The sequence below is a fragment of the Chamaea fasciata genome, unplaced genomic scaffold, assembly GCF_029207755.1.
Source record: "Chamaea fasciata isolate MVZ Bird 193981 ecotype frontalis unplaced genomic scaffold, bChaFas1.0.hap1 SCAF_7, whole genome shotgun sequence".
NCBI classification, from domain to species: domain Eukaryota; kingdom Metazoa; phylum Chordata; class Aves; order Passeriformes; family Sylviidae; genus Chamaea; species Chamaea fasciata.
In genome coordinates this window covers 13,690,452-13,714,772 of record NW_027094092.1, presented here as the reverse complement: position 1 = coordinate 13,714,772, position 24,321 = coordinate 13,690,452, and the positions used below count along the sequence as shown (strand labels likewise).

Below are 24,321 nucleotides of genomic sequence, written 5' to 3'. Positions count from 1 at the left end.
CTACTTGGGGGGGGGGGGGGGGAGGGGGCAGGGAGTAATGTTGGTCCTTTTTTATTGTCAGTTATAGTGAGTATTTGAATTCATCTTGAATCTTCTTGTGTAGTCTCGGTCTTGGGGAGTATTCATTCTCTGAAAAACCAATAAGTGTCCTCCTGAAATACTCTGAATCTTCACACTTTTGCCAAATGTTTGAAACCTGCTGTGTTACCAGAGATTTTTTAGTATCTCTGTTGGTGGGGGAAGATTGCTACTGAGACTGCAGTAGGATGTGGAGGAAGAAGTAATGTGTCTGAATCTCTGATAAAACTCTTGCTAGCTCTGTGGGACTTGAGCAAAGCCTCCAATCAGGATTGTGAGCATGTTGGGGTGTAAACAATCAGCAGCTTACTAACTCATGCTTTCTACATGTGTGAGAGGTATAAAACCATGCTGTTAAAATATTAAGATCTAAGGTGATTGTGGCCCTATTTAGGTCACAGTGTGGCTACATTCACACAGAATAAATGCATTTTTCTCTTCCAATGCAGTTACTCCTGCACAAGAGGTATGGACTAGTTTTTCTGGTCTACTCTAAAGGAATTTATATGGCAGTTTAAAACATTTTGCTTTCTAGAATTAAGGGAGGGTGATGGATATAGCTGTTATCATCTGGAATTTTTCAGAAAGCAACTTGACTTTTTTTTTTGCGTGTTTTCCCTGAAATTGGGGGGGGGGGGGGGGGGAGGATTGTCAAGGAATATGTCCTAATATTGATGTCTAATTGCAAAAGAGAGGATAATTATAATGAAAAATTAAGAGGAAATATCATATTAAATATGGTTACATATTGGTAGTTTATCCGTAATAATTTGGATATCAGGGTATTTTCATTCCTTTTACAGGAAGCACAGTAAGAAGTCAGTGATTGTAGACTGCTAAAAGGATATTGCTGAAGACCTAAGGAACATTAAGAAGAGTTAACCCCCTTAATGATAATGTCTGGGATATCAATTATTATAGACAAACTGTGTACAAGCTACCAATTTCATGTACACTGACTTTCTAAGACCTCTCTGGCAGCTCAGCACCGAGAACACTTTAGTGCAACTGAGAATTAATCTAATTCCATTGCATATTCTGTAACAACATTTGGCTCTAATGGGCCAGAAGTCACAGATTCATAAAGACTGCCTGACAGTCTGCAGAAAATACAATTATTTGTATTAAAATTCCCCCTGTGATGCTCCTTACCAGATGAGGATGATCAGCGTGCTCCTGTTTTGTGGGTGGTGTGCTCCCTGCCAAAATCAGTGAGTCACGTTGGTCACAAAGGCTTCTTCAAAATGTTTTCCCATAGCATTCATTCAGTACCTTGTTTTATGGGCCAGTGAAAACAATTAATGGCTCCTTGAAAGTTGGCTAATGCTACATTGCACAAACTCCATTATTATTTAAAACAGGTTTTTAATTGTTTTGTGGCTCTTAATCTAGCAATCAGCATTTCAGCATCTGCTGTAGATTTTGTAATAGCCGTTCATGACAAGTTAGATTTTCTATACAGTCCGGATAATTTGAGCCCCATCTTTGCTCTGACTGGATTCAATGGGAGCTTTATCATTGCCTTAAGTTACTGTTTTGAGTGTTATTGAAATCCATGAGAAGAGGCCCAGGGATGCCAACCAGTTGAAAGATGCCCTCAGTAGTTTTGGCTCAAACCCTGGGAGCAAAATGAGGCCTCATAAAAGCCTTCCTCCCATGCCTCCATTTTATAAACACCCTTGTTTGATTTCATTGTGATTATTAAAAAATCCTGTATTCTCATATCTCTGGCTCATTGGTAGGGATAGCTTACACTTGTAATGAAAGGACATTTGTCTCTTTCAAAACTGCCCACAAAGCAGTTTCTGGCTGAAAGTATTTGCCATCCTCAATAAATAATCAAGACAAAAAAACCAGATCTATTGGTGAGCTTTTTGCTCCTGATATATATCTCTGGCAGAGAAGAGCTTTGGGATTTTGATGAAAGAGAAGCAGTGTTTCATTACACAGTCTTTTTTTTTAAATATGATTTTTGCCTTCTCAGGAATATTAATGAGACCCTTCCCATCTGTCAGATACTGTCCCCCAGAGCTCAGATGTTCTGTGTACTCTTTATTCTTGACTCCTTACTTTGTGATGTGATATAAAATTATGTTCAATAAGATTTCAGATACAATTTGTCTTTATTTTTTCCATACACACTGAACGTATTTCAAAAGTTTGCCTGTATTATCACGTTCTAAAGAAGATGAAAATGGGATAATTTTTAACCTATTTGAAACATGAGACTTTTATTGCAAAGACTGACCCTCAGTAGCTAGGATGAGGGTTGGAAAAGCAGCTGTGAGCTAGCAACTCCCTCAGGATCCAGCTGGGATAGCTTTCTCCTTGTCTGTGGGAGAAGGTGATGCTCTATTTTTAGAGCCAGGTGGTCCCATAATGTCCTTGACAATCAACCATTAGTGAGGGAAAGCAGGAAAACAAGGAGTCAATGTTCTGCAGTGGCTTCTCACCGTACAATGCTCTCCTGTATTTGGAGTGCCCACAGCATCTGCCCATGGTGAAGCAGTTGGGAGTGAAAATCTTGGTCTATAAAGACCGAGACCATTTTGTGTTATGGAGGAGAGCTCTGACAGGGGTATCTGGCAGAGGCCTTGTGTGTTTTGTTTGGCTTCAGACATTCATTAATTTTCTGACTTCAGGTGGAAGCAGATTGCTCACTTACTCATCACTGAAAGATTTTTTTAATTTGCAGTTTAAACTTGCCTCTTACTAGATTTGTGGTGCATATACAATGGGATTTTACTTTCATGTCAGTGTGTATTTTCTAAGTCAGTAGTGTGACTCATTTTGAGGGTCATGTTTTAGTTTAGTTCAGCTGTAGAGGCATCAGAGGGTTCCTAAGAAGAAAAAAAAAATCTTTTCTCTCCCTGTGCTTTAAATTGATGGAAATATGAAAACTATAAACTCGGTTTTTTTCATGTAAATAACGAATTCCTATAAATGTGTGGAAATAGGCATATGACTATTGAGTTTTGAAATGATGGAAGACTGCTTCTGTGAAGGTTATGAGGGTGAACAAACATAGCAATAGTAGTAGATAAATATTAAAGGAAATTTCCAATTACTGGGTTTTTTTAATTAAGGAAAATTATATATGAAATTTGCTTTCTATCCCTGTGTGCTTTGATTGATTTATGAGCTTACACTTTCGAATAATTAGATTGTCAATGTTGCAGATTGTTCAGAAGTCATTCATTACAATAGTCATAATTAACTTTGGTAGCTTGTACATACTATTTGTGTTAATTGAGTTGCTTACAGTAAACCCTCTCCATCCAGACTGTGACTTTCTCTCTAGAGTCTTACTTACCCAAAGACAAAGCCCTTTTTTTTTTTTTTTTTTTTTTTACTGTTTCTCTAACCCTTTTTCAAAAGTAATTGTCTGGCACTGTAGTTCCCTAAAACAGGTCCTTGCCAGTTTATGTCAGATTATTTGAGGTGAGTGTTCTCAGTGGTATAATGTGTTACTTGGAAGTATTTTTAAATTACATTTTATTTAAAGGTGTTTTTCTAGAATTTATTTATTTTTAAATGAATTTCTTTTAAATAGCTTTGAGTGTTAAATTATAGAAGATACACAAACCTGTAAAACTTTTTTTTTTTATTGTGCAGAATGGAGAGAAATACAGTAACAGAAATACAGAGAATGCCCAGGCTGGGGAGGAGCACTTGGTGGGTGTCTGGGTCTCTGAGAGGAGCCCTGACTGATCACACTAGCTGTGCTAGCAATGTTAAACTTGTGACATTTGGGGTGGCTGTGACTGCAGCTGCTGTTGGTTGAACACTGTCCCTTACTTTGAAATTGGTCTTTGTGTTGCATACCCCAAGTGAAGCCAAGATCTTTCCCTCACCTTCTTTTATCCCAACAGATAATTGTAGGAGTTCTTCTGCTCTACTACCTTCTTGGAATCAGTGCCTTAATTGGAGCAGCAGTAATCATAGTCCTTGCACCTGTTCAGTACTTTGTAGCAACAAAACTCTCACAGGCCCAGCGAAGCACGTTGGTAAGTGTCTTCAAACTCACTGGTGAAATAAATATCATATCTGGTAATTATGCATTGGTCTGTGCTTGGAATTGCAAAGCTAACCATGGATGTTGACCCAGAATTGCTTCTCAAACATTTCATAATATTCAAAAATGCCATGTTAAAGAATGTGAGATTGTAAGTGTAAGCAGTAAATGCATATTTTTTGGGGTTTATATTTTTCATCAAGTATGGTGCCCTAAGAGCAAAAAAACCTGAAAAACTTTGTAACTTATAAACACAGATGATCAGTAGTCATTGACTGGAGTAGCTTTGGGCAGTGCACAGATAAGTGAGTTGTGCAGGGCAAGCTGTCCAAGGGGAAAAGAAGTAGGAATGCTGTGTACAAACTCGGGCTCCAGATGTGGGAATCTATCAACCGGATTTATTTAAACAAACTCCATGCTGTCCTAACTCCCACAGTGTGCGCCTCAGCTGGGGAGCTTAGAGATCTGCTAAGTCACAAGCTGTACCTTGATCCCTCATTTGGCTTGTCTATAATTTGAATCACCTGCATCACTGCTGAAAAAGTTACCTTGCTTCATTGGCATCCCTATGCCCAGCTGCTCTGAACCTTATTCCCCCTTTCCGCAACTGTTGCACTGCCAAGGAAGCCGCAGGAACTTGTAATGGAGCCAGGGCTTGCTGAAATCTCTTCCACCACAGATCATGGGTAGCAATGGGAGTTATTTGTGCATCTTCCTGTGTGTAGAGGAATTCCTTCCTATCAACAGTATGCACCCTTCCAGAAATGTGGACAGCAGTCATTCTTGCAGCATACAGTCAGTGCCACCTAGAAATTCCTGCAGATGGGAGCACTGCCGTTTGTGACAGAAATGTCTGCACTGTGCAATGGGGCTGCTTATAGTTTTTGTCATCCTTCTGCTTAGGGAACTGATTTGTACTCTTCAGGTAAATGTGTGTGTAAATGTTGCAGGAGTACTCCAACGAGAGGCTGAAGAAGACAAATGAGATGCTTCGGGGCATCAAGCTCCTTAAACTCTACGCTTGGGAGCACATATTTCACAGCAGCGTGGAGGAAACCAGACAAAAAGAAATGACAAGCCTCAAGTCTTTTGCCCTTTATACCTCCATATCCAGTGAGTCTGTTCCTTCATCCTAATCTACTGCTTAGCTAAGTGCTACTGAATTATTAGCTGCTAATGAGTTTACCATTTCCTCGTTGAGAATATTTCAGTTGCTTTAGGCTCTGATCTGTACTCCTCACTTTCCATCTAGTCAGACCCTCCATTTAATTCAGAAGAACTTTGCTTGTATGGGAAATACGCCTAAAACAGAAAATGAGTGCTTCAAAGAATTGACTTTTTCTGGACAAAAGCTTTCAAGGGACAGATGTTTCACAGACAATATTTAGCCAGCAATAGTGTCTTCTAGAACACAGCATTCAAGAGGAAGCTGAGGTTGATATTTATTTGCTGAGGGTTTTTTCTGCATTTTGCACAATTCAGAACATACAAATAATATGTGACAGGCGTTGTCTTTGCACTGAAGCTCCAACAGACAGTACGTACATGTTCTTACTCAAAACTTGGATTTCTTATTAAAACAAGTGATTCTTAAAACCGTTTCTATATCCTGGAAAGAAAAATATGAGCATCCTGGCATTTCATCATTCTGTATCCAGATTCTTTCCTCTACTGTTACTTTTCAAGCTGCTTTAAGACTTTATTGTGCTTTAAAAAAAACCTACAGAAAGTTGAACTCCGTATTTGAGTAGATTTTATGCAATACCTATATAATTGCTACTGTAATATTTTAGAAATAATTAGTAAAATCACACTGAAGGATATATAATCTGTGAGATATTAATGAAATGGAAATTTTTAGCAAGAAGTTTTTGAGTGCTACTAGCTACCTGTACAAATATCCGCTGGGATAGTAAGGAAGCCTGGTTCTTATGATCACATAGGTAATGTACTCGAGGGGAAAGATCATGGTCCCACTGAATTTAACTGACATTAAATTGAAGTATTCATTGTCTTCTGAGACCAGAATTTCCCTCTGTCAATCCTAAGCATTGTGGGCTTGGAGAAGAGTTTCTGTCCAAGGGGAAAGGATGACATAAAACAGAATTTAGCTGCAGGCTGTGAGACCAAAAGCTCTGTCTTACACCCAGATCAGCGTACATAGGTTCCCTTCATGTGGCATTAAAATCTATTTATAGTCAGGGCCAAGAGTTCAGCTGTAGGGCTGTGAAGGCCTATTGGATTTTAAATCCTCACAGATTCATTTGCTACAGCTAGGAAAAGGTAGATTCCTCCCAGGGGAACTGATTATTCTGTGAAGCAATGACATAAGAATCTGTACTATTAGAAAAACTTTAAATATTTACTGATGCTTCTTAAGACATTCCAGTTTGCAATTCCATTCTTATTTTGTATTATGTGTGATATTTAGGTTTGTGCAAGACACAGGAGATAACTTCCCAGCTTGGGGTGAAGCAATGCAGCTTTATGTTAATGGTGCTTATCATTTTGGCTTATAAAGGTTCCTATTGTTTCAGCCTATGAGTTCCTTACACCTTCAGACTTTAGCAGAAATTACACTTATCTTTGCATACTTGCACTTTTACAGACTAAAAAGGGAATATAAATACAGGAGAGTTTGCTCTTTTCTCTTACCTAAAGTATAATTAGAATGAGAGGCATAATCAGCCCAAAATATGTTAGCTAATATTTTAGTGAGCACATGATTTAATTTCTCTAGGGAAAAAAAATTAAAAGGCACTAGAGGACCATGATTTTATTTATTTGTAATCCTGAGGAAGGCAGACAGATGCTAGAACACTAACAAAGCAGAAAAGAGATTTTTATATATAGTTCTTTTAAGAGACTGTTGAGTAGACTCTGGAATTATTTTCGAAGTGCACAAAGCTATAAACTGAAATAAAGAATGTGGTTGGAGCTATTTTATTCATAAGGAATATATTTGCATTGGATTACAGAAAATATACCTTCAAGTTTCAGGGCAGTGTTGGCTAGACTACAAGAAAATTCCATTTCAAGACCACATGGAAATTGGATCTCGTGTGCCTCACCCCTGTGCCAGGATCCAGGCTACATGTATATGGAATTGTTCATGGGTACTAAAAGAGCTATTATAGAAATTACCTCTTCCTGTATTTTAATGAAATGCCCCCACCAGAATCAAAGTTGGGTGACATCTTTACAGGATTTTGTATACATTAAAACTCAGGAAAGACAAAGAAAGAAAGGAGTGGTTTTCTTACTTCTATGATTTTTTGCCTGATCTGCCAGAAGCAAAATAACTTCAGGCTTTCTCAGAGGAAAAGAACAGTGGTTACTGTTACTAAAATATCCAGACCAACCAAACATTTTCCCCAGTTTTTAGTGCACCTTTTCCAGTAACAAAGTCTTTTTTACTAAAACTAGTTAAAGGTAAAGTCTTAGCTGCAAAATAGTTATTTTAGGAAACATTTTATTATTCTGGACACTTGTATAATTGGAAAAAAAGTTAAAAAAAGGAAGCAACCCCAGATTCCGATGGCTCATATTTGTTTGGTTGAAAGAAGTTTGAAGTCCTTCTATGTATTGGTGATCTCACATAATACCAAAATTCAAATAACCTTCATGGGAGCCACCAAGTAGTTTAGATGTCTTAACTGCAGCAAGCTTTGCCAACCCTGCAGGATATTACTCCATCCAGCTTCCCATTTGACAGGTATGATCTTGTACTGTGGACAGGAGTAGAGCAGGATCCATCTCTGAGAAGCTGATCAGCTTTGCTAGATTCTCTCACCAGATTCATCCCTAAAAGCAAACCCGTGTACTGCAGCAGTCTCAAAGGCACATTGCAAAGGGAAGGATTTAATGACATTCTGAAGAGTTGCAGGCAGCAAGCTTCCCTTCTTTAACAATTTCTGTGCTGTAACTGTCTTGAGCTGGTCAGGAAGTAGAACCATTAAAAAGACATGAGAGGCTGCATCATGTTCCAACACAGAAAGAACAGTTTTCTCAGAAAAATACATTGGGTTTTTTTCCAGGGGTGAGGTATAAACTATGTATTTGTAGACTTTAATACATGTTAGTCTTTCAAAGCCTAGGCTTTTATTTTGGGATTACACACAGTAACATACTTACATTTTCAAATTCTCTCTGACAAGGAATTAGAGCTACATGCAATAACTCAGCTATTTTATATGAGTACAGAATTTATGAATATGTTAGAGGATTCATTAAAGGTCATCTAAACCTAGGCAAGAGAAATATCTGACACTATACAGAGTCCTTCTGGGGTTAATGCCGAGAAAAGGATGGCCAAACAGTCAACCAGAGGAGTCAATGACACTTCACTTCAGATGAAGTAACTGTGGACATCTTTTACTGTTGCATTGCTATATCTGAGGAAGAAAAGGACAGGCACAGTTTAAATGCAAAAAAAATGTCTGGCCATTTTCTGTTACACCTGTGCTGATGCTCTGTTTTAGCTCTAGAGTCTATATTCTTTGTGTAGTTTACTTGCATAAAGTTGACTGAAGGTCAAAATGAAAAGGTGATGATTAAATAATACCCTCAGGTTGCCATAGAGGGGACAGACATGCATGGTAAGAGCATAGAAAGCACCATTGTAAAGCAGTGCTGGTAGTATTGTAGCATTTAGCATGTCTGAATGAAAATTGTTTCTAAATGTTCCTATGTGTTTTCCTTCACAGTCTTCATGAATGCAGCAATACCAATTGCAGCTGTACTTATAGTAAGTATGGACTTTTCTAAATATGTTAATTACTACTGCATTTTCAAGTATAAGTGATGGGAAATTGGGGAAGGAGGAGAACAGGATGCAAACCTGCTCCACGCAGTTCCTCTGGGAGAGAATGGAAAATGCCTACTTGCCTTCTGGGAGCAGAAGCAGCCCAGAGCGTGCAGCACTCCCCAAACTGTTAACAGAGTATGAATGAAGATTCTGTAAATGAAATGCTTGTGAAATATGAAGTCTGTTTCCTTCTTTATGGCAAAGCACTGACTGTGATGTTTGTCTCTTTGTAGACATTTGTTGTCCATGCTCATCTGACAAGAAAGGCTGACTTCTCCCCATCAGTGGCATTTGCCTCCCTCTCCCTCTTTCACATCCTTGTGTCTCCGTTGTTCCTGCTCTCAAGTGTGGTTAGATCCACTGTCAAAGCACTAGTAAGGTGAGAAGTGTAAAATTAATATGTTTACTACCACCTACCCAGTTTCTGAGAATGTATCCATTGCTCATTTTACAATTTCAAGTTTAGAAATAGCGTGGTGATTATTTATCTGTTCTTGTAAACTGCTTCCCAACGTTTTTTCCCCTCCATCAAGCATGTAGAAGGATAAAAGGTAATCACAGAAGGACACGTGTTTCAGCATAGATCTCCTGTTTTTTCAATTGCTGCTTGTTGAGGTAGAGTTAGACTGAAACAAGCAAACAAAAAACCTTAAAAATCACTTCTAAGAGTCACAGTAAGTTAATGACTAAATGTCTAAGCCAACCTTGACAAATTTTTACTTTCTGATGAGCATGTTAGTTTGAGTGTTCAAAAGCTGACCAAATAACAACCAGTAGAATTACTGTTTCACTGGTGGTTTTGAGTATCAACAGATTAACATGAAAACCTCCTAATGCAGTGTAACTCTACCTGACTGATAGGGGAAGCAGAGTTTGGGCTTCCTTCTTTATTGGACAACTTTATGACCTCCAATGAAGCTCTCTGACCAGCTTATTTAAACCATGGAACAGATACTGGACACCAGCCCTTGCTTCCCTTGCTTAATTGCCTTGTGTTGCTTTGGATATGGAAGGGAGCCTGCAGCATGAGGCTGAGATTGCCTTCAGTGTTTGAAAATTCCCTGACAGTGCAAAGTCACAGCTGTGTCCTCTCTCCTAAGGAGTGTGAAATCTGAGAGCATCAGCAGCTGCCCCAAAATGTTTTGCAGCCACTGTGGTAGTCCCTAGAGCCATGGCAAATTGTCATGCAAAGATTACAGCCAGCAGAGTGCCTGGGAGCTCACACTGACACTGCCTGTTACCAACAGGCATTTATTTTGGCTTAGGATTTCTTTGCAAATGAATTGTGCTTGTTAATGCCACAGGAACAATTTGAGAGTGATTAGTATCAGCCAAGTATTAATTGTTGCTAGCTGGGAGTTCTTCATGGGTTATTCTGGAGATATCTTCTTGTTGGCAGGCTGTTGCCCGGCCATTTGTGGTGCAGACAGGAGTCAAAGTGTATCCAAGTTGACATCATTCTTGCCTTCCCGGCAGTCTGTGTCACCCTGTTAGTGTTCCAGAGTGCATTGATCCACAGTGCTGGTGGTGCTGCTCTCTAGAGTACCTCACCCTTCTGAGGAATATTTTGGAAGCATGTGCCAGATATTTTCAAGCGGTGCAAAAATATGCTTGCTTAAATAGTTTAGTAAATGTCAAAAAACAGTCAGTTGAGTTCGCACCAATTGAGCACAGCTATTGTTTGCTTGCTGCAACTGTGTCCTACCTGCTAGTAAGTAGCTGGTCAGGTAAAGGTGACCTAACTTGGCAAAGTTGTATTTCAGCTTTTTTAGACTGAAACAGTCTAACTGGTTTTAGCAAGTGTGCAAAGACAGCTTCTCCTGGAGTGACAGAAAGGGACTAAATGAAGCAGAAGATGATCCAGTAGTGAAACCAGCATTTAAAGGATAGTAAGAGTGTTACTGGCTTTGCTTCTCAGGCGCTTCACAAACCCTGCTCCATTAGTATTGGCTGCAGTCTTTGGTGCCTGATGCTACCAAGGACAATGATATCGATCAATAACCTTGTCAGTATCGTGAATCATTACACGTATGCCCAATTGCAAACCATCCCCATGGATTGTCATTGACACACTCAGAACCACTGTGTGATTGACAGATTTAAAGCTTCTGTTCCATCTAGGACCCCTGAAAAATTTCCAAGTTACGGGCTTGAGTGTCTGCTTCTGAGAGGGGCAACTGTTCAAAGTCTTTAGGAAGGTGACAAATTCTGATACCTCTTTGTATAGTGGGGGTGTTTTGGTTTTTTTTTTTTTTAATGTGGAGTGTTTCTGCCAATGAAAATAAAAGCTGAGGAGCCAACTGATGTATTTCTTCAATGTGAGTGTTCAGGGACAATGGGTGCAGTGTACCATTTTTAATGAGCAAAGGTTAAGCAGCAAGAATGGCATTATGTCTCTTACTGGGTTTAATATCAAGCCATCTTTCCAGTCAACTGTGCAAATAACTGTGTTTTAATCAATATGTCCTTTCTGTGGCTTAAAAATAAGTTCCCCTGTGGAGATATTGGAATACTGGAATTGCATTGTCAGCAAGAGCTCTGCAGAGAATGTCCTTTTTCTATTCTTTAAGAGTTTAGAACAGTCTGGCATCCTGAAATAAGAGCTGTTGCCTCTAACACAAGAATTTCTCACAGCTCTACTGTGTTTCTTCAGTAATTGCCTCAAGAGCAGTAATTCCAGAATTATGCAGAGCATTGGGCAGGGGTTTGCAGAAAGTACAGACACCTGGATACACAACTAAAGAATAAAATCAAATTGTTGGATGCCTTAATAGAGACATACTTTTGTTTGAAATGCATTGTCTGAGAATGTTTGTTGTCTTCTCTTCCTACCCCTCTAGACCCTGGAGCAGATTCATGGGGGACTTCTCTGTCTGTACCTTCTATCTTCAGAACAATTTCTCAAATATCAGTGTAATTTTCATGCAGAGAATACAGGTGCAGCTGCATATCAAATTCATATAGGCAGCATCTAAACCATCATTTGGTTTAAAGACATTTGAAATGTTCTTTTAAATGTTTGGTTCACTGAATAAAAAGGGTAATATTCCTAGCTCTGTTTTCCAGAGCTTTGTGAAAATAGATATTAATATGTCTAGCAATGGAACTTCTAATCACTTGCTTTGAGTTAAAAGACCTTCCCATTAAGGAACTCTGATCAAAAAATGATCCCAAGTTAATTATTATTCCTTTTATCCCATCCCAAATAGTTATTCTTCCCCTTTTTGTTGTTTAGATTGTAGTACCCGCTCTAGCTAAATTCCCTCCACTGAATCCACTAAGAGATCCACTGATCTCAGTCCTCAGCTGCCATTAGCAATCAGGTGGGTTGACGGAAAAACTCTAGAACCAGTTCTCTCCTAGGGAGTGCCTGGGTGACTTTGATCTCTGCTTGCAGGGCAAGTGTTGGCTGTGCAGGGAGTCTGCCTCAGGCAGTGCTGTAATGCCTGGATTCAACAATGTTTTGGCAGCATTGGGGGATCTCACTAGCTTCTTAGAAGAAACTAAGTCTCCTCCTAAAGAAGAAACCCCTGGTAGTGAAATGCAAAATAAATCTTGGCAGGTTTATTCTTATTTTACAAGACTGGCATCCTAACAGATCACCACGTATCACAATGCTTCAGTGGCATTGTTTTTCCTTTCTCCCCAGTTAGCCTAAGGCTAAACATTGAAATCAATTTTTTCAGCTCTTGTCCATAAATTTATTTTTAGGCCTTCTGGCACTTTATCATTTTGAAGACTGATAGTTAACTTATTTCCAGCTAATTGAGCTCCTTTGATGTTGAGTTCATGATTCAATCCAATTCTTTCACAAATTTAATTTGCGGTCCCTGTGAGTAGATTAGACATACATTTTATAAAGTCAGGTACAGAGATAAAATTGATGCCCTGATCTGTTAAATGTCTTAATAAAGGCACATTATCTCTTAGCTAATTAAATCTTGAAGCAGCTAGTGAAAATTTTATTCCTTCTTCTTTGTTGCTGGTTGTCAGGATTCCTTTTATATTTCATCTGTTGAATACTGTTCTGTTAAGGTATATTCCTTTATCTAGTTACCGTATGCACATCATATTTCACCATAGCTGGAATTTAGCTCAGGGTGTACAGCTTGCATAAGACTGTTCAGTAGGACTGACTGGGCCACCCTTTATCAGCATAAATGACATTAATTCTGCTTGGGTGAGTGGCTTCAAAACAAGCCACTGTTGTAGCTTTCCTGTGTTCCACCAAATTGCTGAAAAAGCCTTTGTGTGTGATCTCTCTGGTGGTGTCAGAAGAGACAAGACTTGAGGAACAGCTGCACAAACTGTTAAAATATCACTTTTAATAGACAACAGGACAGGTTTTGAAAGGTTGGTTGCAGTAACTTCCCATTAAACATTTTCATACACCTGTAACAAAACAAGAACAAACAAACGGTGCAGCAGGTAGCAGCTGAAGTACCAGAAGGGATGCTCTGTAATAAACATTGCAGTGAACAAAAGTTTTATTTCCAAGGTTGAGGTGTGACTGTGGATTTTTTTCCCTTTCAGTGTGCAGAAATTGAGTGAATTCCTGTCAAGTGAAGAAATTGGAGAAGAGCATGATAAATCTTCAGAGCTAAGAAGTGCAGATAATCACAGCAAGTACCAAGCAGTGGTGAGTAAAGCTGTCTCATTGCCGGTGAAGCAGCTGCAGTCATCTGTACCCAGAATAAATTTTTCACTTTTCCATTTCCCACTGATTATTTCTTGCTATTTCAAAACCTCTATTCTAATATCCTGAGCTGTATCATTCCCACTATGGTTGCTAGGGTTTAGGACATTTTGCTGATGCTGCCACCAATTAGCGCTTATTTCTGTCTTTCTGATTTTGCACAGCCACTCAAGGTTGTGAACCGCAAGAGGCCTGCCAGGGAGGACTGGAACAATTACAGCTCTCACATGAGAAGACCCATTAACATCACAGAAGCAGATGATTTTTGTGTAAAGGTGATATGAAGGTCACTCTAATACCACTTATATTAGCTCACTAATAGTCACTTTTGTACTCTGATGGCAGTTTCAAGTTTAAGAGCAAGTGTTTGGTGTGAACTGTCAGACGACACCTGTGCACTTGTCAGATTAACCTCTGCCTTTCATGTATCTGGCTTCCTTTTTAAGGATTTACTAATATCTAGGTTGTGATTAGTTGCAATTATTCCTCTGGATTTCTCCCAGCCATTTTCTATTTCAAGTGTTAAAGTCATTAGCCCTGTTCTCAGGTCCTAAAATTTTAACTCAGAACAGCCTAGTTTGGAAGGAACCTTAAAAGATCATCTGACCCAACCTTTTATGCATGCCAGACTCTTTCTTCCAGTTCCAGGGTCCGTGTAGAATAATGGGATGAAGAAAATCAAGAAGAATTTGTTCTAGACATTCCCAAAATAGTCTCATCATGGATCTTCCCTTCCTATTTTGGAATTCCTAGTAGCCTTTCCCCATATGAAATTAAAAAATAACTCCCAAAGATCTAACTTGTCTGAAGAAAAAAAATTACAATTACCCATGCCACTGTGAATACTGATGTTCTTGGTTTGCTGTGGAAATGGCCAGAAGTAATAAAAATTCTGATGGTTGTTATAGTGATGAAGCTGTTTATTTAGGAAGTCTGCTATTACATTTGCATTTCCAGCAAAAGAGGATGAATAATTCAATTTCAAGGGACTAACTAGGACAACTGATAATGCTTTCAGGTTTTTTTTAGACGTGCTGGATTGGTGCAGGATCCTTCTTGAGCAGACTTCCAGGAAAATAAGAGGAATATTTGAAAGAGGGTTTTGGGGGCAGCGCTGGGTCAAAAGACTGCATGGAGTGACAACAGAGGAGTTTGTCACAAAGGAGAGGCCACTGCAGTGACCTCTGTAAGGCTTGAACAGAAAGCCAGGCCCAGGGATAATCTTTGGCTCCATCTGCTGACACTATTGTCACCGGTGGCCCCTGGGTCAGGAAATTTGTGCAGGGTATTGGGTTCTGCCTGCAGTTCATTGCCAAGGAAGGGACATCAGTTGAGAGAGGATCCTCTGGCTGCCTTTGGTAATTCAGAGGGAGGAACACCACCCTTGCCTTTGCTCAAGACAGGAGTATCAATTTGTCTCAAGAGTGTGATAAAAGTGGCTCCTTCCACTCTTCTTAGATGAAAAATTGTTGTACCTTGCATAGCTGAAAGGCTTTGAAAGCTTTAGTGGCTCTGGAAAAGTGAGAGAAGAGGGTCCTGTATAAATGTAGGCCTTTTAAAATTGTCTCTCATTCCTTGTTTCTCATAGTATCCATGGAAATCTTCATTTAAAGTCTGAACAGGCTTTGTCTCCTGGTTTTAGTCTTTTTCAATGAAACAATTTCTGTCTCTAGCAAAACCCAGATTATCTGAGAATCATGTCAGAAATACAGAGGAAAATGCTGTAATGGGCAGCAACATCTAATTTCATGGAAGGCTCTGCAGGTCTGCTTGGAATTTGGGTGGTGTAATTGCTGTATAAGCTGCATTGTGTCTCGAGTGACACTCAGGGCTCTGCAGAGAGCAAACTGGGCATGTCTGTAATTTAATTGTGTTGTAATCATTTCCCTTATTGCATGTACCCACCTTACAAACAACAGAACAAGAGAAACTCTTAATGGCTACTTTTTTTCGTCTCATGAATTCTCAGTAATTTTCTAATAGTCTAGTAGTGCTTGTTTGAGTTCAGAGGTTTCTGCCCATCGAAGTACAGTCCTTTACAAAGTCAGTCACTTGAAGATCCATTTCCTGCATTGGGCAAAGGCTAGCTCTGTTCCTATGCTCAGTGTAATGAAAAAAGAAGTGTCTGTGATGTTGGGGAAAAAAAGTGAACTCTAAAGCTAGGTTTCTCTTTTATCTTTTCTCTCTGTCTTGGTATAGATCACAAATGGATTTTTCACTTGGACACCTGAAGGTCCTCCAGCATTGTCCAATATTGATATCCGAATCCCTCAAGGTACAAAATTACATCAGATAAACAGAATAAGATTTTTTTCTGTAGTTATTTTGTAAATCATAATCTTATGTATGCCTTTCATCCTCACAGGTCAGCTAACAATGATTGTAGGGCAGGTGGGCTGTGGTAAGTCATCTCTCTTGCTGGCCATACTTGGTGAGATGCAGAAGATCTCTGGGAACATATCCTGGAGCAGGTAGGGGCATTTAATTTAAAAATTTAATTTAATTTAAAAATTCAGCTTGACTAGAGCAGTAATACAAAAACAAGCCCAAAATCTCTCCTGGAAACTTGTGGAGTTGGAGATTTTCTAGATACTCAGTCAAGATAAAAATCTTACCTAAGATCGGAAAGAATCCCCAGCCAGAGTGAAACAAGTTGCCTATTCCATTAATAGAAGTGAACAACCATTCTTGGGCATTCTGCAGTCCAGCAACATAACCTGAGTGAAATTGTAACTAATTTGGAATTGGAATTGATGAGCTTGAGGTGTTGTGCAGCTACAGAATGGTGTTTGCACTTTCAGGCCTGAGCTCCTGTCTTTGCATGAAGCTCTAAAGAGGTGCTGGCTTACTAGGAGCAGTGCCTGGCTCAGATGTGGGCTCCATCCCAGCACCAGGCTAATTCCTGAGAATTTCAAGAATGTCTTTCAAGTGGCAGTGACCTCAGAGTCATCCCCAGTGCATCCTGCCTGATCTGGCAGGAGTGAGTCAGCCGTGTCCTTCCTCCTCTTCCGAGGGGACACAGCACCTGGACTCTTATAACCACTTAGAGATTCCACTCATGTCTAACTTTTGTACTGGCCTTGAAGGGAGGAAAAAATGGTCCTGAGCTCCAGCAGCTTCTGCTGGGACTTGTTCTATTGATCCTCAGGCGAGGTGACAGATGGTAAAATATATTGCAGCTCCTGTATATGGTTTCTAGTAAATTCCTGCTGTCTCTAATACACAGTTTGATCAATGTGTGTGAATATTTTTGGCCTGTTTATTTCACAGTACCAGACTTCCTACCCATACAGACTGCACTTTGTCCTTTGGACTATGATTATTTGTAGGTAAAGCTCAACAAATTGCAGAAGAATCTAGAAAAACAATTTTATTTCCAGCTGATTGGGAATGAAGGTAAACCAGGCTACCTATAAATCAAATCTACACACTCTGATGGACAGAGGGTCATTGTTACCCAATGGATTCTGCAGCGATTTTGTGGAACAGTTCTCTAAATTCCTTGAGTGTTTGTCAAGAGATGTGATTTATATCCAGCTTTCATGTGTAAGCCAGTCACACTACTCAGAATTGCACGTGCTTTAATAGCAATAGTATGAGAAAGGAAGGTAGTCTATTTTATAGGTGGGGAAAATGAAACATAAGAAGATGACTCTTCCAGCTAGTGAGGGAAACAAGAACAGTAGCCAAAGTTCCAGAACGTGATGATCTGTCCATGAGAATATACTTCCCTAAGCATAAAATCAGACTGTGGTGAGGAACCGTACAGAATCCCTGCAGCTTTATTAGGTGAACTAATTTCATTTCAGCAAGGCTGTAATTTTTTACAGACGACATAACATGATTAAGAAGTGTAATTTGAATGTCTGATGCTAAACTAAAACAGATGACATGATGTTTCTGATCAGAAACTGTACTGTGTTTTTAAATAGCACTTGTTTAGAAGTATGTTCTTCACAAGAGTGGAAAGGTCAGGGCTGGTTTTCATGTCTTCTATATGTGCCAAAGTATCACAAGGTGAAATTCAGTTGTTATCACATTTGCTGCACTATCTGTCAAATATGTAGAAAGGGACTTGTGGCTGAAACAATCTGAGCACTGTAAGTGCTGGCTGCACTGGGACAGATTATGTGTTGTCTCATCTTTCAGAGCTGCTGCCATGTGCGCTGGTCTATTCACAGTGATGGATGCTGCCAGTGTGGGCTGCCCACCTGTGTTGTAAAGCTATCAGATGAAAGCTCCCTTAATTTGATAAGCAAATACTAATGCCTGACTGGGAACATGCAACCTTATCCCACGTTCAAGGAGAGTAGTCTTATCAAGTAATCACCAGAGCTCGTAGCCTCAGCTCAGGCAATGAAAAGTGTCACCAAAATCACTTAAATTCCTTGTTACAGCTCTTTCTTTGGAAATGCTTGGCTTCAGTCATTCATGTCACAGAATAGACCTGAATTAGTTCCTCCAAATTTCCTTCCCCTTCCCTTCCTCCAAGGTCATAGCTATGAAGATGAAGGATGTATCCTGCTGAGATGTCACTCAGTGCTCAGGAAATCTGGATGCTATTCCTGGCCCTTCCCTTGGTCTAATGGATAACAAGTCATTTCCCTACTCTTTGCCCCCATGCTTTATGCATAAAACAGGATTAACTGCATATCATTTTTGCTTGTTTCTTATAAAAATTATTTGCTTCAAACTCTTAAAAAGTAATGAAATTTATTCCTGGGCTAGGAGGGAGATAATCAGAAGTGAGCCATGGCTCATTTGTGATATTTTTGTTTGTATTACTGCGTGTGTCCAGAAGATCCTGCTCAGATTAATGCCTCTTGTGCAAAGCAGCCTGAGAGCATCTCAGTATAAATATTTTATAATATGGTTTGGGATTTAATAAAAATAGAGGAATCATTATTTACATTCTGCACAGGTGGTAAATAGTAATGATTTGACCTGTTATTGAGTAAATAAATATAGTATATGCCATGCTAATTTCTTTTGGGCAGTATCTCACTTTTAATAGACCAAATTCAAGGCTTATTGGAGTAAATAATACTGGAAAACTGACCTAATTGGGAAATAGTTTGCTCAAACATAATGATGTCATTTTTTTTAAACAGGATATACATTTTTTGCCTGTGAATCTTGAGTCTTTATAATGTGAAGGAAGATAGAGATTTAAGGTTATTAACAGTAGGTTTTCATCTTAATGTGGAGTTGACTGTTTTCATCAAATTAAAAAAAAAATTAAAGTTTTTATGCCTGCCAAGTAATTTGGATTTTAAAAATACATGTTTACTGGAGTTTTCAGAAACATCCAAGTACTTAATTCTATTTAAGTGGGAAATCAAAATCTGAAGGCTTGAAAATCTCAGTAGGCTCAGCGTTGCATCATTAGGCATCTAAAATACCTTGACAAATTAGATCTAGACCTCATTATCAACCATATGTTTCTTTGGCATTTCAGCACTGGTGGGAGATCAAGGCATCCTTAATTGCCAGGAGTATGCAGGAAAAGGGGGAAAGAAGGGATAGAGCAAGTGGGGGAAAGTGGGTTGGGAAGTTTGAGCTAAAACTCCAGGTGGAGAATAATTGTTTTCCTACTACAGAAACAGACATCGGGGAATTGATGTACAGTTGGTTCAGAGTCTTTGTATTGTGCATGGAAGGACTGGAAAAAGTATTTTCTGTCTCAGCCTATCACTGGTTCCTGTAAAGAACGTGTTTCTAGTTGATGATATGCAATAGGCTCATGGGTTTTTGGAGAGTGAGCCACTGGGTTCACGTGGTCACTTGAGACTAGTGGAGTGTGAGTTTACTGTGGAAAAGCTTTGTTCAGTACAGAGACTTTTGGAGTAAAAGGTACTGGTGGCTGCCTGTACAAATTGTACAGTAAGTTTGATTTAAATATGGTCATTGCTTGTTATGCATAAACTTTATGGAAGTGTCTCAAACCAACATTTTAATCTGCAGGTATAGTCTTCTCTCCTGGATATTTATAAGCAAGTTGTGTTGGCACAAAGTTAATGAGACTGTCTTCTTTAAAGCATAAAAGACACTGTTCTTCCTTGATTTTGTTTATATCATTTGACACACGGATTTTTCACTCTTTTGAATGGAACTGAATTTAGCATCATTAATAAGTATGCCCAGTCATTCTGTCAAAACAACTCTGAACATCTTTGTGCACGTTCAAATATAGCAAAATCAAAACCTGTCTGTCCTTTGGACCTGCCTACATTTACACAAGGAATAGACATCAATACACATCACCCCAAGGACAGGGTGACACAGAACAGACTATGTGGCAGCTGAAGGTGGGATTTGGGGTTCATGTTAACCCATTATATGCTGTCAAGTTGCAATACCTGTCATGGAAAAAAAAAAAAAAACCAGTATCATGAATTATCATTTTGTTTTCCCAAAAAATCTTTTGGGACCTTTTTATAATGGAACTGAATTCTTGTCACAGAAGGACTTCTCAGTTCTGATAGCACCTCCAGGACAGGGTGGAGGTGATTTTATTTGTTGAGTCAAATTAATGTTTATAAGGTAAAGAAGGGTAACCAAATCTTTTTGCCTGATGAAATCAAGTCAGTTTGTGTGGAGGGAACAGATGCTGCACTGCAGCTCTGTGATAAGTAATGTTTGCAGCCTGTGCACTAAGTGGAATTTAATAGTTTTTCTTTCTGAGGCACATTGCTTGTGCTCACTTAAGTAAACAGTCTTTGCTTTCTATTTGTGATGCAGCTGCACTTCTGACAGTGAGACGGGGGAAGATTTCAGGTATGTTATTCTGTACAATTATTGCTTTTCCCGCTAAATCGATTGCAGTAGAAAAACCCAAAGGTTTCTAAAATCTGTGCTGAAGATACAGAGTCAGAATTCTGAAAATCTGTGAAATTTTAACTGCATTATCTCAGGATACAATTTTTGAAACCATTTAAGCAAGTTATGAAAATAAGAGTTGGATTTCTGTTATGAAAGCATTGCCATTTAGAGATTTTAAAAACTGTATCCAAATATGTCCGTGAAAATCTTTCACTAAAGATCTGAACCAGATTATTCTGCACTTTCAAAAATGGTATCAAGTATTTAAAAGTCTCATTTAATAAAGCAAATTCTCCCCATTACCCTTCTCTTCATTTTTTACATCCTGTCAAAAGTTTGTTTTCTCACCTACCATTCTTCAGGCACACACAGAGAAGTGTGGAGAGGAAGAGATTAGTCCATCTGTTGGCACAGAAATAATTTTTACCTGATTAACATAGCTCAGTTTAGGTTTGGGAATATCTACTAAATCAACTAAAAACAAAGCTTTCTGACTGTGGGGCACTAACCTCCAGAATAGTAAATCTTGTAAAATAGATGATCCTGTTCCTGCCGGACTCAGTGAGAAGTTATTGAATTCAGCAGTGTCATATGGCCTCCCTTTCCTTCACTTAGGCTAAATTGTATGGCTTTTACTGGCCAGAATATTTTCTTGGTTCTGTGATCCTCCAACTATTCCCCTGCCTTTTCTTTAGCTTTGCCAGCTTCTTCTCTCCCATTTACTTTATTTCTCAGACTTTTTGCCTGGTTGTCAGACTGAGTCTTGCAAAACTGCTGCTCCCATCTGTGTCGTATAAGAGGAACTTTCATGTACCTTGTGTCTAAGCCTCATGGTAAAGGATACTTTTAAATCTTTCAGTCCTTTCTGTGTTCAGAGAGACTGAAAATTCTGGGCCAAGTTGAAGGGAAACCACTTGAATCCATTAAGAAACAAGAGAAGTACGATCGGAATTAGACAAGTCTCAGGTTTGAAACTGTTACGGAAATGGATGGCAAAGGGTGAGATAACATGTGCAGCAGTATGGCAAGAGGATTAAAAAGTAGGAAAGAGTATTAGACTGGATGAAACAATTACCTACATTATTATATGTTCTTGGAATCCTAGTTGGTTAAGTGCTGTAAGAATACCTGTGGTGGTTTTGTTGCGCTACCATCCTGTAGAACATTTTTAGTGTTCTCTGAAGAGTATTTTGGGTCAAAGTCTTTTGAGGTCTTGAGCATTTACTCATAGGTGTTAAAGGCTTTCTACAAGGTTGTTTAGCACTTCTCCAAACTGAAGCTTTAACTATGCCCTTTTTAGGTCAGTATCAAGTAGCAGAGAACTTTAGCATAAAAAAGAGCTTTATTTCTGGAATTAAGTCATTTTGCTGTATTTTTAATTATAGCATAGTGATATCACTTTGTGGTGTTATTTGCACTGTCTGAAATAATTTAATTTTTTTAAACCTTTGTTTGTTTTCTACAGCCCAGAGAAAGAATCTCCTGTTGACATGGAATTCAGGTACAACATTTTAAAAACTAATGGGAAGCTCCAGAGGTCCCTTCCAACCTCAGCTATTCTGTGACTGTGAACATTGTTCAGCAGTCTCTGCACTTAATGAGTTTAATGTTCCTTCTTAGAAGACAAACAGGATGTCTCTGTATGCAGCTACTGCAAGGTTTAAAAAGAAAAAAAAAAAAAAAAAAAAAAGCAGGTGACCCTTGAAGTTTAATAATGGCAGATTTCTTCCTGAATGCTCAGGACTGGAATTGCATTGGAACAATACCAGGATGCTCCCATGCTTTCCATCAGGCTGAAAATACAAGAAGCATATTTTTTGCATAAGTAGTGATAATACAGAACAGTACACATTTCTCTCATATCTGGAGAACATTTGAATTTGAATTGACTGATAGTAGAATTTAATGAATTGTGCAAATAATCAAGATAAAACTGTAGTCAGCAATCCCAAAACACATGGGAAAGGCGTTGCAATATATTACTTCCTCTATCGTCATAATCCTAACTCCACTGCGTTTTAAGTGCATATATTTTCTTTTAAAAGTTGCCAACATCCCAGATTTCGTAGGTTTATTAAGGCACTGAAATTCATGTATGAATGTCTCTTAACTAGTTGTGTTTGATCTTGAAGATCTCCTGCGCCTCCTGGACTTAAAATGAAACGTGAAAGTAGAGATAGATTAATAATTTTAAACAAACAATCTTCACAACAGAATGACTGAAAGAGTAAGGTTGAAGGGACCACAGGAGGTCATCTGGTCCAACCTCCCTGCTCTCAAGGAGGCCATCCCAGAGCACATGGCACAGGATTATGTCCAGATGGTTCTTGAGTATCTCCACTGAGGGAGGCTCCACAACCTCTCTGGGCAATCTGTTCCAGTGCTCAGTCACCCGCACTGTAAAGAAGTGAATGTTGTTCCTTTTGACAGTGTTGTTTCTGATGAATTAATCTGATTCATAATTAGTAAATAGGTTTGATTCTATATTAGACAAATCTCATAGTCTCCAGGGAGCTCAGGGAATGCTTTCCCTATTTATTGCAAGGCTGAATTTTTCTGTCTGTATCTCTCTGATAATTAAGAGGCTGTGGTTAGTCTGTTGTGGTATCAGAGGGGAAAAAACACACTCCATTGCTGAAAACACATGGTTATTTATGCAGTCTGGAGACAGCAAGCCATCACATCCACCTGCAGAATAATCCCTTGAAAGCCTTTGTCTCCTAAACCATTGGTTTGCATTCAGTCCTAAAACTGTGAAACCTTATGTATGTTCAAGGCTGACTTTCAGAGCAAGTCTTGCACACTCCATTGCAGAATATTTTGTTCTCTGGATTTTCAGCCATGTGTTTCTCACAGTTTCAGTAACAATTTTTTGATTGTCTCTTTACTGTAAGCAGCCCTGTGGACATGCAATAGATTTCATATATGTGAAAAAGAAGCTTGCAAGCACCTGCAGGCTTTTTGTTTGTCAAAATATGATCAGCCTGATACACCATCCTAGTGTCAGTTTGCAATTAGGATTAATTTAGGGGAATTTACTAAGTCCTCAGACCATAATCAGTTTTGGCAAGCTCATTGCCTGTTGCCAAGTTCCTTGCAATAATGTGTTCTCACTGATGTCCTAAAAGTAGAATGTAATCCAAATGTGAGTGGTATTTCCAGACATTGTGCTGGTTCTCAGGATGGAGTTCATCACACTGGCAGGGCCCATATCTTTACTCGACCAAAGAACACTTTCTGCAAAAGCTGTAAAAGCTTTTTCCTCAAAGCTTTGCTGCTGTTTTTCAAAAACTAAATTAGCAGTAACTTTTTGATCACATTGAGAATTAAGACCTGCAAAGTCGCAGTTTCAAGCAGTGAAAAGGAGAAGAAAGGAATACATCTTCATCTTGGAATGCTCAGAGCAATTTTTTCTCTATTATTGGAATGAAAATTTCATACTAATTGAAAAAATGCTTCTCTCTTGAGGCAGATCTGAATGCTCTTTGAATTAGATTTTGGGGCTGTGAGCTGGGCTGCCCAGGGCATATTTTGTCTTTTTTTTTTTTTTTTCTTTTGTCTAGCTATTTCTGTTTCATTTTCCAGCAAAGAAAATATATAAAGCATAATTAAATTCTAGTGAAATATCATAAATTTCAACTTGGAATCATGTTAGCAGAATAGTGGAATTGTGTGTTCTTTCAGGTCATCAACAAAAATTGAATCCTATCTTGGTTTCTAAACAAGATTGGTAAAAGTCTGAAAAAAAGGAGCAGGGCAAGTGACCTTAACTTATCAAGAGAAATAAAATGTACTTTGTCAAGTCATGGTTTGAATTGCTTTCAGGTCCAGCTAGAAACAGGCTGCCATAATGGCTGTCTAGCAGACAAAGGCCACGTTTGGGTGAGAGGTCCTATCTTTTTA

At 38.9% G+C, this 24,321-nt stretch overlaps 1 protein-coding gene across 2 annotated transcripts in view; it reads left to right on the top strand.

The window, feature by feature from the left end:
- The window catches only part of ABCC8 (ATP binding cassette subfamily C member 8), a 73,548-nt gene that overhangs the window by 20,961 nt on the left and 28,266 nt on the right, over positions 1-24,321 (top strand). For both annotated transcript variants that reach the window (XM_066187633.1, XM_066187634.1), the window contains exons 9-18: positions 3,951-4,085; positions 5,044-5,206; positions 8,800-8,840; positions 9,134-9,279; positions 13,434-13,539; positions 13,761-13,871; positions 15,796-15,871; positions 15,962-16,067; positions 20,338-20,373; positions 21,884-21,919. In XM_066187633.1, the coding sequence (XP_066043730.1) occupies positions 3,951-4,085; positions 5,044-5,206; positions 8,800-8,840; positions 9,134-9,279; positions 13,434-13,539; positions 13,761-13,871; positions 15,796-15,871; positions 15,962-16,067; positions 20,338-20,373; positions 21,884-21,919 (956 nt within the window). The remainder of the gene's footprint in view (positions 1-3,950; positions 4,086-5,043; positions 5,207-8,799; positions 8,841-9,133; positions 9,280-13,433; positions 13,540-13,760; positions 13,872-15,795; positions 15,872-15,961; positions 16,068-20,337; positions 20,374-21,883; positions 21,920-24,321) is intronic.